Genomic DNA, 16813 nt, shown 5'->3' on the forward strand with positions numbered 1-16813 from the left:
GGGAGAAGGCCATTTGGGATATAATTTCCCTCCTTTTTTTGGTTTTGTAAACGGTTGACATTCAGAGCCCCGCCCCTTCACCTGAGGGTTGGTCATGTGACCATACCGCCTGTCACGTTTTCAGAGATGGGGAGAGAGAGAGACAGAGAGAAAGAGAGAGGGGGGAGGGAGGGAGATCGAGTGGAGGGAGAGAGAAAGACAAAGAGAGAGACAGAGAGAGAGACAGAGGGAGAGACAGAGAGGGAGAGAGACAGAGGGAGAGAGAGACAGAGGGATAGAGACAGAGAGACAGACAGACAGACAGATGAAGAGAGAGCAGAGGGATACAGAGGGAGAGAGAGAGAGAGAGAGCGAGAGAGAGAGAGAGAGAGAGAGAGAGACAGAGACAGAGAGAGAGACAGACAGGAAGAGAGAGAGAGAGACAGAGTATCTGTAGTTGTCAGAAATCTGTATTAAAAGTATTAGAAGTATCAAATCAAACCTTCCACTGACTGATCAGCCAAATAATAACACAATCAACATGCCTGTACCTTTCAGCCAACTCTGGAGTGTGTGTGTAGATACATAGATCCTCTTTTCTGTAAACACACCCCTCCACATTCCTCTTTCTCACACCCCACACCAATACCGTACAGAATCAATAATCAAAGTGATAACATCACAAATAAATAATACATCAAAACAAATAATAATGAATGAAAATAAATAAATAATGAATGAAAACAAATAAATAATACATCAAAACAAATAATAATGAATGAAAATAAATAAATAATGAATGAAAACAAATAAATAATTGACATTCAAATATAATAGTTACTTAAATACTCTATTAAAGCAGGTTGGCTTTGAGTCCGGAGATTGTCATTGCGTGAGGCTTCTTGCAGTGTGGTGATGATGCTACGTATGTCCAGTTTGTCCCTCGTGTGGTTTCAGCACAGTGTACTGTAGGTTACGGTTAAAAAAGCTGAACAGTCATTTGGGACCTGTTATGACATCACTTTTATGTCTTCCAGCGTGTCACATGTTCTCTGTGATGTCACACAGGCACTTTGTGATGTCATAGAGGTTCCTTATTTATGATGCCACAGAGGCTCTCCATGATGTCACAGGACACTAGAACCGTCTTGTTTCATCCCGTCTTGTCTCATCTCTCTCTCCTTTCAATTGTGCTTCTACTTTTTTTTTTTTTGTCGCTACATGGACCTGTTGCAGTTCACACATTCATTCCCCACTCAGCCTGGTGACTGAGTGATTGGCTGGCAACCCTGTGTAGTGGGTCTAGAGGTCAGAATTGAAAGGTCAACCGACATGTTGTTATAGGGGTCAGAGATCGTTGGTTCAGTTCAGAGCGCGGTGAGTGTGCGGAACAGCTGTGTGAGGCAGAAGACAGAAGCAGTGAGGGCGGTACACTGCTTGGCAAGGAGCTTGGTACTGAGGTCATGACAGCTCCGCCTCCCGCTCGCCCTCTCCGCCGCCAGCACAAACTCCCGGTACGTTCTGGCCACGTCCGCCAGCCCCGCCAGTGCCTCGGCATTCCTCCGGTCGCACCGGTCGCACCCAGAGAACCATAGGCACATGCCGGCCATGCCCACCAGGGTCCTGAAGCTGTCGGAGAGGGAGAAGAGCATCTCGTCTGGAGTCTGCCCCACCCGGACCACCTTCTGACAGCCAGCCATCAGCCTCCGGGCCTCCCCGTGGAGAAGACGCTTGTTCTCTGAGAAGTGGGTGGCGCAGGTCTCCCTGGGGTGCCTCCCCCCTCTGCTCCCCATCCTCCCCCCCTGCAGGAGGGTGAGAAGCTCGTCCACGTCGCTCCGGATGGTCTGGAACCCTGCGGGGGGCGGTGGGAAGCGGCGGTGGCGTAGTCGGCTGATATCATCATGGAGACTTGACTGGGACAAGAAGCAGTTGGACGGGGAAAGGAGCGGGGAGAGGAGTGGTGAGAGCTCCATGGAGGAGGATGGGGGCAGGACGGAGCGAGGGAAGGAGGGAGAGAGGAGGGAGGAGGGAGGGGAGGAGGAGAGGAAAGAGGAGAGAGGAGGAGAGGTCGTGAGAGGGAGGGCCAGCGCAGAGGAAGAGGGTTGGGAGGCGGGAGGAGAACTTGTCCGGCAGGAGAACTCGTAAACTGTCAACTCATCGTCGAAGCTGTCACCCCCGCTGAAACAGTTGGTATACACCAGCGGTGGTGGACACCTGCATGCCTCCAGGGGCGTCTGCACCCCATCCAGGACCGTCTCGCACCCTGACGCCAGCACCGAGCTACACCCAAAGTCAGGCTTTGCCTGCGAATAGGATTCCATGTGGGCCTGGTTGGGCTGGGTCTCACAGGTGGAGGTGAAGACCCCACACCCTGTAGTCAGAGTGTTCAGCAGGCCTGCCTCCTCACCTGGGGGTCTACAGAAGCTGTTGCTCCCAAATGGCTGTCCTCTCATGTTAGAACCAGGGAAGCTGAGCCCCGGTCCGTTCAGACTCTGTGTGGTCACCACTAAAGCAGAGGGGCAGGAAGACAACGGAGCAGACATTTTGGGGCCTGAATGGGGTTCAGGGCAAGGCTCTGGCTTGGGTTCTACTCTGATGGGGTGAGGATTAGAAGAAGAGGAATTCAGACTCTCTGTGGTTACCACTAAAGCAGGGGGATAAGAAGACGACAAGGCGGCCATTTTGGAGCGTATGGATAGTGGTTCATGGTCTGGTTTGGGCTCTACGCGTATGGGCACGGGAAAGGAAGGACAGGAAGGTAATGGGGCGGCCATTTTGTGGATAGTGGAGCCTGGGGAGAGTAGTTCAGGGACTGGTTTGGGCTCCAGACAGATAGGTGCTGGAGCCATAGGAGGGGCAGTTTCCACTGTAGCAATGGGACAGGTAGGCAACTTGACAACCATTTTGGGATCTGGTTTGGACTCTAGAGAGATGGGTGCTAAAGGGGGAGGAAGGGAGGATCCGTAGACCATCACAACCTTCTCGATCACCTCCTTGACCTCTGAAACCGTCAACCTCGTGATTTCCGCCCCGGCCGTCTCCACAACAACCTCGCCAACCTCCGATTCTGTCAGCGTAACCTCAGAATCATCCGATTCTACCAACGCCACCCCGGAATCTTTCAAATCCTCCCCTGTTGCCACCTTTGTGACATCGTCGTACTTGGTGGTTTCGGTGGTGACCATTACCTCAGTCTTGTTGCTGGTGGTCTCCGGAGAGGGGCTCCTGTTGGGGCTTCCCACCCCAGAGAGGGTGAGGGTTTCCTGGGAGCGAGATAAATAGAGGGGCAGGCTCTGGATCTTCCCCCGTAATGTGGAGGCCGAGAGGCTTTGCCCGATGATGCCCGGTGAGCAAGGCCGGAGGAGGAAGCCTGTTGTAGGTGATATGGGAGACTCTTTGGGAATGTTAGCCATAGCTGAGTTGGCATTAGCTGAATTAGCATTAGTCATAGCTAAGTTAGCATTACTTGTAGAATCATTGCTAGTTGTAAGGGAATTAATTATAGCATTAGCTTCATTGTTAGTCATAGCAAAATCGGCATACGCTATAGTGTTAGCTGGAACAGATTTGATGCTGTTTGTATCTTTGTGATTAGCAATGGCTAAATCAGAGTCAACTGTAGTCTCAGTGTTAGCCATGACAGAATTAATGTTGCCTGTAGCTGCAATGTTAGCCGTAGCAACATCAGTGTTATCAGTAACAGAATTAGTGCTATCTATAGCTTCATCATTGTCAATTTCTGCTTTCCTTTGGCTTGTCAGGTCTTGGTGACTGATAGCGAGTTTTCTATGGACTTGAGTCAAGTAGCTAATGTCCTTCTCTCTGTCTGAGAGTGTGAAAAGTTTGGGTTGAGACCAAACATTCCCATCCTTGCTATCCCTCTCTCCTCTCTCTGTGTGGGGGATGGAGGGGGCTGGGAATGGTGGCAGTGGAGAGGTGGGGGGAGGAGGAGCAGAAAGGGGAGTCACGCTCTCCTCACCACCAGCCACGCCTTGTTCACCCCCTGTGTCCCTCCCATACACACCTGGATGGGAGATACTTATTTGGGGTACGAAAGAGGCTTCCTGATCCTCGTCTTTCGTGAGACACAGAGGTCGTCTACTAAATTGGGACCCCCTAACAGAGGGTGGTCCTTCAGAAATGAGCGAGGGCTGTCTCTCCTCTCTGTCGCTCTCCCCCTCCTCCCCTGTTTCCTCCCCCCTCTGCCCCTCCTCCTCCTTAATCTCAGTTAGAAACATGTGACATGTGAATGGTCCTGCCCCTGCTTCTCCACCCCCCTCCTCTTCCTCCATCTCTCCCTCCACCTCCTCCCCGTCTCCTCTCCGATCAGGGCTCTCCTTGCCGTCTGGTTCTACTCTACAGCGGACAGCCGTGATGGAGAGGGAGGCTGCCGTCACCAGGGCCGTGACCGATTTGGACTCCATCATGTCGGGCTCCGTCTCCATGGACTGCCGCCTGTTCCTGGAGCTCCTATGGAGGTCACCCTTCGGGTTATCAGGCGCCCGTGGATTTCCCTTTGGGTTACCAAGCACACATGGCTCTCCAGGTCCCCGATGGGACCCCTCTGGACTGGGCTTGGCGAGGATAGGCTTGGACTCGAGCTGGGATGCCTCACCCTCGGCGTGGCTCAGAGAGGAGACAGTAGGACATGGGTTCTGGCTCTGCTCAGATGGTTCTGGGTCCAGACTCAGCTGCTGGCTTTCGTCTGAGCTCTCTCTCCGGTTCTGTGCCCGGTCCCGATACTGATCAGGAACGTGATCTGGGTTCCTGTTCCGCTCCTGGTTTTCATCCGGTCCAGGGTAGGAGACTGTTGAGGTGAAGTCGGTCTGCATGAAGGAACGCCGTTTCTTCGATCTTTTCCTAGAGAGCCTGGAGCACATGTCTCTCCCTCCTCCTCCTTCGCTGGTCTCGCCCTCTCTACCCTCCTCCTCTCTTTCATGCCTCGTTCCTTCAGCCAGGCTGATTCTGATGTCACTCAGGCTCACAGTTTGCTGCGTCATTCCACTCGTCATCTCGGCTGAAAAATCTGAAAAAAATGACAACTTTATGTGGCGAAAGAAATCAGAACAAACCTTACATAATTAAATGCTTCCCAGGTATGTATTCACTTCAGATCATCAGGAATTAGAACATTTCATTTAATCTCATTAATCTCTCTTTATACATCACCAATTAACTGGAGAATACGCACTGTGCTTCTCACAGTTTATGTAATATGACCAGTTTCAGTTCTTCAAGTAAACACTTAAAAACTAAAGCTGTTAAGTTGTTAACACCATATCGATCCTAGTGCAATAAAGTGCAAAACCCCACCAACCTCTGGACATCCAAGAGGGAACTAACTATTACACCTTACAGTACAGTAACAACCCTGACATCTAAGAGGGAACTAACTATTACACCTTACAGGACAGTAACAACCCTGACACCTGAGGGAACTAACTATTACACCTTACAGTACAGTAACAACCCTGACATCTGAGGGAACTAACTATTACACCTTACAGTACAGTAACAACCCTGACATCTGAGGGAACTAACTATTACACCTTACAGTACAGTAACAACCCTGACATCTGAGGGAACTAACTATTACACCTTACAGGACAGTAACAACCCTGACATCTAAGAGGGAACTAACTATTACACCTTACAGTACAGTAACAACCCTGACATCAAAGAGGGAACTAACTATTACACCTTACAGTACAGTAACAACCCTGACATCTGAGGGAACTAACTATTACACCTTACAGGACAGTAACAACCCTGACATCTGAGGGAACTAACTATTACACCTTACAGGACAGTAACAACCCTGACATCTAAGAGGGAACTAACTATTACACCTTACAGTACAGTAACAACCCTGACATCTGAGGGAACTAACTATTACACCTTACAGTACAGTAACAACCCTGACATCTGAGGGAACTAACTATTACACCTTACAGGACAGTAACAACCCTGACATCTAAGAGGGAACTAACTATTACACCTTACAGTACAGTAACAACCCTGACATCTAAGAGGGAACTAACTATTACACCTTACAGTACAGTAACAACCCTGACATCTGAGGGAACTAACTATTACACCTTACAGGACAGTAACAACCCTGACATCTAAGAGGGAACTAACTATTACACCTTACAGTACAGTAACAACCCTGACATCAAAGAGGGAACTAACTATTACACCTTACAGTACAGTAACAACCCTGACATCAAAGAGGGAACTAACTATTACACCTTACAGTACAGTAACAACCCTGACATCTGAGGGAACTAACTATTACACCTTACAGTACAGTAACAACCCTGACATCTAAGAGGGAACTAACTATTACACCTTACAGGACAGTAACAACCCTGACACCTGAGGGAACTAACTATTACACCTTACAGTACAGTAACAACCCTGACATCTGAGGGAACTAACTATTACACCTTACAGTACAGTAACAACCCTGACATCTGAGGGAACTAACTATTACACCTTACAGTACAGTAACAACCCTGACATCTGAGGGAACTAACTATTACACCTTACAGGACAGTAACAACCCTGACATCTAAGAGGGAACTAACTATTACACCTTACAGTACAGTAACAACCCTGACATCAAAGAGGGAACTAACTATTACACCTTACAGTACAGTAACAACCCTGACATCTGAGGGAACTAACTATTACACCTTACAGGACAGTAACAACCCTGACATCTGAGGGAACTAACTACTACACCTTACAGTACAGTAACAACCCTGACATCTAAGAGGGAACTAACTATTACACCTTACAGTACAGTAACAACCCTGACATCTAAGAGGGAACTAACTATTACACCTTACAGTACAGTAACAACCCTGACATCTGAGGGAACTAACTATTACACCTTACAGGACAGTAACAACCCTGACATCTAAGAGGGAACTAACTATTACACCTTACAGTACAGTAACAACCCTGACATCAAAGAGGGAACTAACTATTACACCTTACAGTACAGTAACAACCCTGACATCAAAGAGGGAACTAACTATTACACCTTACAGTACAGTAACAACCCTGACATCTGAGGGAACTAACTATTACACCTTACAGTACAGTAACAACCCTGACATCTAAGAGGGAACTAACTATTACACCTTACAGTACAGTAACAACCCTGACATCTGAGGCAACTAACTAGTACACCTTACAGGACAGTAACAACCCTGACATCTGAGGGAACTAACTATTACACCTTACAGTACAGTAACAACCCTGACATCTGAGGGAACTAACTATTGCACCTTACAGTACAGTAACAACCCTGACATCAAAGAGGGAACTAACTATTACACCTTACAGTACAGTAACAACCCTGACATCAAAGAGGGAACTAACTATTACACCTTACAGTACAGTAACAACCCTGACATCTAAGAGGGAACTAACTATTACACCTTACAGTACAGTAACAACCCTGACATCTAAGAGGGAACTAACTATTACACCTTACAGTACAGTAACAACCCTGACATCTGAGGGAACTAACTATTACACCTTACAGGACAGTAACAACCCTGACATCTAAGAGGGAACTAACTATTACACCTTACAGGACAGTAACAACCCTGACATCAAAGAGGGAACTAACTATTACACCTTACAGGACAGTAACAACCCTGACATCTAAGAGGGAACTAACTATTACATCTTACAGTACAGTAACAACCCTGACATCTGAGGCAACTAACTAGTACACCTTACAGGACAGTAACAACCCTGACACCTGAGGGAACTAACTATTACACCTTACAGTACAGTAACAACCCTGACATCTAAGAGGGAACTAACTATTACACCTTACAGTACAGTAACAACCCTGACACCTGAGGGAACTAACTATTACACCTTACAGTACAGTAACAACCCTGACATCTGAGGGAACTAACTATTACACCTTACAGTACAGTAACAACCCTGACATCTGAGGGAACTAACTATTACACCTTACAGTACAGTAACAACCCTGACATCTAAGAGGGAACTAACTATTACACCTTACGGTACAGTAACAACCCTGACATCTGAGGGAACTAACTATTACACCTTACAGTACAGTAACAACCCTGACATCTGAGGGAACTAACTATTACACCTTACAGTACAGTAACAACCCTGACATCAAAGAGGGAACTAACTATTACGCCTTACAGTACAGTAACAACCCTGACATCAAAGAGGGAACTAACTATTACGCCTTACAGTACAGTAACAACCCTGACATCTAAGAGGGAACTAACTATTACACCTTACAGTACAGTAACAACCCTGACATCTAAGAGGGAACTAACTATTACACCTTACAGTACAGTAACAACCCTGACATCTGAGGGAACTAACTATTACACCTTACAGTACAGTAACAACCCTGACATCAAAGAGGGAACTAACTATTACACCTTACAGTACAGTAACAACCCTGACATCTGAGGGAACTAACTATTACACCTTACAGTACAGTAACAACCCTGACACCTGAGGGAACTAACTATTACACCTTACAGGACAGTAACAACCCTGACACCTGAGGGAACTAACTGTTACACCTTACAGTACAGTAACAACCCTGACATCTGAGGGAACTAACTATTACACCTTACAGTACAGTAACAACCCTGACATCTGAGGGAACTAACTATTACACCTTACAGTACAGTAACAACCCTGACATCTGAGGGAACTAACTATTACACCTTACAGGACAGTAACAACCCTGACATCTAAGAGGGAACTAACTATTACACCTTACAGTACAGTAACAACCCTGACATCAAAGAGGGAACTAACTATTACACCTTACAGTACAGTAACAACCCTGACATCTGAGGGAACTAACTATTACACCTTACAGGACAGTAACAACCCTGACATCTGAGGGAACTAACTACTACACCTTACAGTACAGTAACAACCCTGACATCTAAGAGGGAACTAACTATTACACCTTACAGTACAGTAACAACCCTGACATCTAAGAGGGAACTAACTATTACACCTTACAGTACAGTAACAACCCTGACATCTGAGGGAACTAACTATTACACCTTACAGGACAGTAACAACCCTGACATCTAAGAGGGAACTAACTATTACACCTTACAGTACAGTAACAACCCTGACATCAAAGAGGGAACTAACTATTACACCTTACAGTACAGTAACAACCCTGACATCAAAGAGGGAACTAACTATTACACCTTACAGTACAGTAACAACCCTGACATCTGAGGGAACTAACTATTACACCTTACAGTACAGTAACAACCCTGACATCTAAGAGGGAACTAACTATTACACCTTACAGTACAGTAACAACCCTGACATCTGAGGCAACTAACTAGTACACCTTACAGGACAGTAACAACCCTGACATCTAAGAGGGAACTAACTATTACACCTTACAGTACAGTAACAACCCTGACATCTGGGGGAACTAACTATTACACCTTACAGTACAGTAACAACCCTGACATCAAAGAGGGAACTAACTATTACACCTTACAGGACAGTAACAACCCTGACATCTAAGAGGGAACTAACTACTACACCTTACAGTACAGTAACAACCCTGACATCTGAGGGAACTAACTATTACACCTTACAGTACAGTAACAACCCTGACATCTGAGGGAACTAACTATTACACCTTACAGTACAGTAACAACCCTGACATCAAAGAGGGAACTAACTATTACACCTTACAGTACAGTAACAACCCTGACATCAAAGAGGGAACTAACTATTACACCTTACAGTACAGTAACAACCCTGACATCTGAGAGGGAACTAACTTTTACACCTTACAGTACAGTAACAACCCTGACATCTAAGAGGGAACTAACTATTACACCTTACAGTACAGTAACAACCCTGACATCTGAGGGAACTAACTATTACACCTTACAGGACAGTAACAACCCTGACATCTAAGAGGGAACTAACTATTACACCTTACAGGACAGTAACAACCCTGACATCAAAGAGGGAACTAACTATTACACCTTACAGGACAGTAACAACCCTGACATCTAAGAGGGAACTAACTATTACACCTTACAGTACAGTAACAACCCTGACATCTGAGGCAACTAACTAGTACACCTTACAGGACAGTAACAACCCTGACACCTGAGGGAACTAACTATTACACCTTACAGTACAGTAACAACCCTGACATCTAAGAGGGAACTAACTATTACACCTTACAGTACAGTAACAACCCTGACACCTGAGGGAACTAACTATTACACCTTACAGTACAGTAACAACCCTGACATCTGAGGGAACTAACTATTACACCTTACAGTACAGTAACAACCCTGACATCTGAGGGAACTAACTATTACACCTTACAGTACAGTAACAACCCTGACATCTAAGAGGGAACTAACTATTACACCTTACGGTACAGTAACAACCCTGACATCTGAGGGAACTAACTATTACACCTTACAGTACAGTAACAACCCTGACATCTGAGGGAACTAACTATTACACCTTACAGTACAGTAACAACCCTGACATCAAAGAGGGAACTAACTATTACGCCTTACAGTACAGTAACAACCCTGACATCAAAGAGGGAACTAACTATTACACCTTACAGTACAGTAACAACCCTGACATCTAAGAGGGAACTAACTATTACACCTTACAGTACAGTAACAACCCTGACATCTAAGAGGGAACTAACTATTACACCTTACAGTACAGTAACAACCCTGACATCTGAGGGAACTAACTATTACACCTTACAGTACAGTAACAACCCTGACATCAAAGAGGGAACTAACTATTACACCTTACAGTACAGTAACAACCCTGACATCTGAGGGAACTAACTATTACACCTTACAGTACAGTAACAACCCTGACATCTAAGAGGGAACTAACTATTACACCTTACAGTACAGTAACAACCCTGACACACCTCTGGACACAGTCCCTGATGTTGGGTCTTCAGGCGAGGCGATCCGATCCCTCGCATCAAAGAATTCCTCATCAGAACTGCTGTCTCCGAACCCTGGAGGCGGCTGGAGGATGGGCACGGGCTCCAAGGTTAGGAGCCCCCCCTGCTCTTCCTCCTCACCACCACCTTCCTCTTCCTCAGTCTCATGGTGAGGGTGGGTGAGGCTGCGGGTGCTGTCGGGGGTAACATTAGGGCAGATATTGTAGTAATGCCTCGCGTCGCTCTGCTCGAAGGTAAACACACAGTCCATAAGTGAGGAGGAGGAGGAACGGGGACATCCGGATACAGAAAATACCTCCTGTCCAGTTCCTTCATTACTCCTCCTCCTCTCTTCCCTCTTCTCCTCCTCATCCTCATCGTCACTCGCCTCCGGAGGACTGGGGAGGTACTCCAGCATGAGAGAGAGCTCAGCGTAGTTCAGGTTCTCAGAGGGGTCAACAACGGGGGTCACAGGTTCAGAGTTCATAGAGTCAGGGGTCATGGGAGAATGGTGAGAGTTGACCCAAGCTCCGTTGCCCGATCTCCTCCCTCTTCCCCCTCCTCTGCACTCTCCTCCCCCTCCTCTGCACTCTCCTCCCCCTCCTCTCCACTCTCCTTCTACCCCTCCTCTACACTCTCCTCCTACACCTCCTCTCCACTCTCCTCCTACACCTCTCCTATCTCCTGACCCCCCTCCACCTCCTTCTCCTCTCCACTCTCCTGCCCCTCCTTGGGGTGAGGATGCACCCTCTCGTGGGTGAGGCTGGGGATGAGGGGGCTCCACTGTGAGGCGGAAGGGAGGGTGAGGGTGAGGGAGGGAGGAAGAGCAGGCGATCAGGTCATCTTCCTCCAGAGCATCCAGGGAGTCACTGGAGATGCTGGTCATGAAACGAGAATCAGTACGACACGAGTCTGACGCCTCCTCTGATACGGACCGGTGCTCTTCTGTCATAGCTTCCCGAACCTCCCCTCCTTCCCTCTCCTCCTCTCCTTTCCTCTCCCCTCCTCTTCTCTCCTCCTCTCCTTTCCTCTCCCCTCCTCTTCTCTCCTCCTCTCCTTTCCTCTCCCGTCCTCCTCTCTCCTCCTCTCTTTTCCTCTCCCCTCCTCCTCTCTCCTCCTCTGCTTTCCTCTTCTTTCCTTCTCTTTCCTTCTTTGTGCTCTCATCCTCTCTTTCTCTGTCGTCTTTCTGCATTCCTCCGTTCTCTGCTCCTCGTTGTTTCCCAGAGTTCACCTCTCCTCCTGCGTTTGTGTCTTTCTCTCTCTGGTCCCCAACTCCCCCCACCTTCTCCTCAATTCTCTCCTTCTTTCTGTTTTTTCTCAGTGGAGACATAGTTCCGTATTTCATATTTTTCTCTTGTTCTCCTTCTCCCTTCTCATTCTTTTTCCTCTCCTCTCTCTCCTTCCTCTCTTTCCTCTCCTCTTTCCTCTCCTCCATAATCCGGCGTAGACCGACCGGGTCTGATGTGGTTCGCTTGTTGTTATGGGATACAAGGGAGATGAGAGTGTCCATATCCATGTCGGAGGAATCGTCCGAGTCACTGCCACCCCGCGACACATAACCTATAGACAAACACACACCACGACAACATGAAACCTGGAACACATAACCTATAGACACACACACACCATGACAACATGAAACCTGGAACAAATAACCTGTAGACACACACACACCATGACAACATGAAACCTGGAACACATAACCTATAGACACACACACACCATGACAACATGAAACCTGGAACACATAACATCATGAAAAAACACTTCCACAACTTCATTTTCATGAAACAACCTAGTTCTACTGCCTAACACACAGACACAACCTAGTTCTACTGTCTGACACACAGATACAACCTAGTTCTACTGTCTGACACACAGACACAACCTAGTTCTACTGTCTGACACACAGACATGACCTAGTTCTACTGTCTGACACACAGACATGACCTAGTTCTACTGTCTGACACACAGACACAACCTAGTTCTACTGTCTGACACACAGATACAACCTAGTTCTACTGTCTGACACACAGACACAACCTAGTTCTACTGTCTGACACACAGACATGACCTAGTTCTACTGTCTGACACACAGACACAACCAAGTTCTACTGTCTGACACACAGACATGACCTAGTTCTACTGTCTGACACACAGACATGACCTAGTTCTAATGTCTGACACACAGACATGACCTAGTTCTACTGTCTGACACACAGACATGACCTAGTTCCAATGTCTGACACACAGACATGACCTAGTTCTACTGTCTGACACACAGACATGACCTAGTTCTACTGTCTGACACACAGACATGACCTAGTTCTACTGTCTGACACACAGACATGACCTAGTTCTACTGTCTGACACACAGACACAACCTAGTTCTACTGTCTGACACACAGACACGACCTAGTTCTAATGTCTGACACACAGAAACGACCTAGTTCTAATGTCTGACACACAGACACACCTAGTTCTACTGTCTGACACACAGACACAACCTAGTTCTACTGCCTAACACACAGACACGACCTAGTTCTACTGTCTGACACACAGAAACGACCTAGTTCTAATGTCTGACACACAGACACACCTAGTTCTACTGCCTAACACACAGACACAACCTAGTTCTACTGTCTGACACACAGAAACGAACTAGTTCTAATGTCTGACACACAGACACACCTAGTTCTACTGTCTGACACACAGACACAACCTAGTTCTACTGCCTAACACACAGACACGACCTAGTTCTACTGTCTGACACACAGAAACGACCTAGTTCTAATGTCTGACACACAGACACACCTAGTTCTACTGCCTAACACACAGACACAACCTAGTTCTACTGTCTGACACACAGAAACGAACTAGTTCTAATGTCTGACACACAGACACACCTAGTTCTACTGTCTGACACACAGACACAACCTAGTTCTACTGCCTAACACACAGACACGACCTAGTTCTACTGTCTGACACACAGAAACGACCTAGTTCTAATGTCTGACACACAGACACACCTAGTTCTACTGTCTGACACACAGACACAACCTAGTTCTACTGTGTGACACACAGAAACAACCTAGATCTACTGTCTGACACACAGACACAATCTAGTTCTACTGTCTGACACAGATATAACCTAGTTCTACTGTCTGACACAGATACAACCTAGTTCTACTGTCTGACACACAGACACAATCTAGTTCTACGGTCTGTTACACAGATACAACCTAGTTCTACTGTCTGACACACAGAACCAACCTAGTTCTACTGTCTGACACACAGAAACAACCTACTTCTACTGTCTGACACACAGACACAATCTAGTTCTACGGTCTGTTACACAGATACAACCTAGTTCTACTGTCTGACACAGATACAACCTAGTTCTACTGTCTGACACACAGACACAATCTAGTTCTACTGTCTGACACAGATACAACCTAGTTCTACTGTCTGACACACAGACACAACCTAGTTCTACTGTCTGACACACAGACACAACCTACTTCTACTGTCTGACACACAGATACAACCTAGTTCTACTGTCTGACACACAGACACAACCTAGTTCTACTGTCTGACACACAGACACAACCTACTTCTACTGTCTGACACACAGATACAACCTAGATCTACTGTCTGACACACAGACACAACCTAGATCTACTGTCTGACACACAGACACAACCTAGTTCTACTGTCTGACACACAGAAATAACCTAGTTCTACTGTCTGACACACAGACACAACCTAGTTCTACTGTCTGACACACAGATACAACCTAGTTCTACTGACTAACACACAGACACAACCTAGTTCTACTGTCTGACACACAGACACAATCTAGTTCTACTGTCTGACACACAGACACAATCTAAATCTACGGTCTGTTAAACAGATACAACCTACTTCTACTGTCTGACACACAGACACAATCTAGTTCTACGGTCTGTTACACAGATACAACCTAGTTCTACTGTCTGACACAGATACAACCTAGTTCTACTGTCTGACACACAGACACAATCTAGTTCTACTGTCTGACACAGATACAACCTAGTTCTACTGTCTGACACACAGACACAACCTAGTTCTACTGTCTGACACACAGACACAACCTACTTCTACTGTCTGACACACAGATACAACCTAGTTCTACTGTCTGACACACAGACACAACCTAGTTCTACTGTCTGACACACAGACACAACCTACTTCTACTGTCTGACACACAGATACAACCTAGATCTACTGTCTGACACACAGACACAACCTAGATCTACTGTCTGACACACAGACACAACCTAGTTCTACTGTCTGACACACAGAAATAACCTAGTTCTACTGTCTGACACACAGACACAACCTAGTTCTACTGTCTGACACACAGATACAACCTAGTTCTACTGACTAACACACAGACACAACCTAGTTCTACTGTCTGACACACAGACACAATCTAGTTCTACTGTCTGACACACAGACACAATCTAAATCTACAGTCTGTTAAACAGATACAACCTAGTTCTACTGTCTGACACACAGACACAACCTAGTTCTACTGTCTGACACACAGAAACAACCTAGTTCTAATGTCTGACTCACAGACACAACCTAGTTCTTCTGTCTGACACACAGACACAACCTAGTTCTACTGTCTGACACACAGACACAATCTAGTTCTACTGTCTGACACACAGACACAATCTAAATCTACGGTCTGTTAAACAGATACAACCTAGTTCTACTGTCTGACACAGATACAACCTAGTTCTACTGTCTGACACACAGACACAATCTAGTTCTACTGTCTGACACACAGATATAACCTAGTTCTACTGTCTGACACACAGATATAACCTAGTTATACTGTCTGACACACAGATACAACCTAGTTCTACTGTCTGACACAGATATAACCTAGTTCTACTGTCTGACACACAGATACAACCTAGATCTACTGTCTGACACACAGACACAACCTAGTTCTACTGTCTGACACACAGACACAACCTAGTTCTACTGTCTGACACACAGACACAACCTACTTCTACTGTCTGACACACAGATACAACCTAGTTCTACTGTCTGACACACAGACACAACCTAGTTCTACTGTCTGACACACAGACACAACCTACTTCTACTGTCTGACACACAGATACAACCTAGATCTACTGTCTGACACACAGACACAACCTAGATCTACTGTCTGACACACAGACACAACCTAGTTCTACTGTCTGACACACAGAAACAACCTAGTTCTACTGTCTGACACACAGACACAACCTAGTTCTACTGTCTGACACACAGAAACAACCTAGATCTACTGTCTGACACACAGACACAATCTAGTTCTACTGTCTGACACACAGATACAACCTAGTTCTACTGCCTAACTCACAGACACAACCTAGTTCTACTGTCTGACACACAGACACAATCTAGTTCTACTGTCTGACACACAGACACAATCTAAATCTACGGTCTGTTAAACAGATACAACCTAGTTCTACTGTCTGACACAGATACAACCTAGTTCTACTGTCTGACACACAGACACAATCTAGTTCTACTGTCTGACACACAGATATAACCTAGTTCTACTGTCTGACACAGATATAACCTAGTTCTACTGTCTGACACACAGATACAACCTAGATCTACTGTCTGACACACAGACACAACCTAGATCTACTGTCTGACACACAGACACAATCTAGTTCTATGGTCTATTACACAGATACAACCTAGTTCTACTGTCTGACACACAGACACAACCTAGATCTACTGTCTGACACACAGACACAACCT

General features: G+C 46.1%; 1 protein-coding gene across 1 annotated transcript in view; it reads right to left on the reverse strand.

The window, feature by feature from the left end:
- Positions 1–827: 827 nt before the first annotated feature.
- The window catches only part of LOC139394380 (uncharacterized), a 47718-nt gene continuing 31732 nt past the window's right edge, over positions 828–16813 (reverse strand). The window contains exons 13-15 of the mRNA XM_071142434.1: positions 12091–12541; positions 10964–11859; positions 828–5005 (exon numbers count right to left, since the gene is read on the reverse strand). Coding sequence (XP_070998535.1) covers positions 1347–5005; positions 10964–11859; positions 12091–12541 — 5006 coding nt within the window. The 3' untranslated portion in view covers positions 828–1346. The remainder of the gene's footprint in view (positions 5006–10963; positions 11860–12090; positions 12542–16813) is intronic.

Source organism: Oncorhynchus clarkii, unplaced genomic scaffold (assembly GCF_045791955.1).
Source record: "Oncorhynchus clarkii lewisi isolate Uvic-CL-2024 unplaced genomic scaffold, UVic_Ocla_1.0 unplaced_contig_5678_pilon_pilon, whole genome shotgun sequence".
In the NCBI taxonomy this organism is placed as follows: Eukaryota; Metazoa; Chordata; class Actinopteri; order Salmoniformes; family Salmonidae; genus Oncorhynchus; species Oncorhynchus clarkii.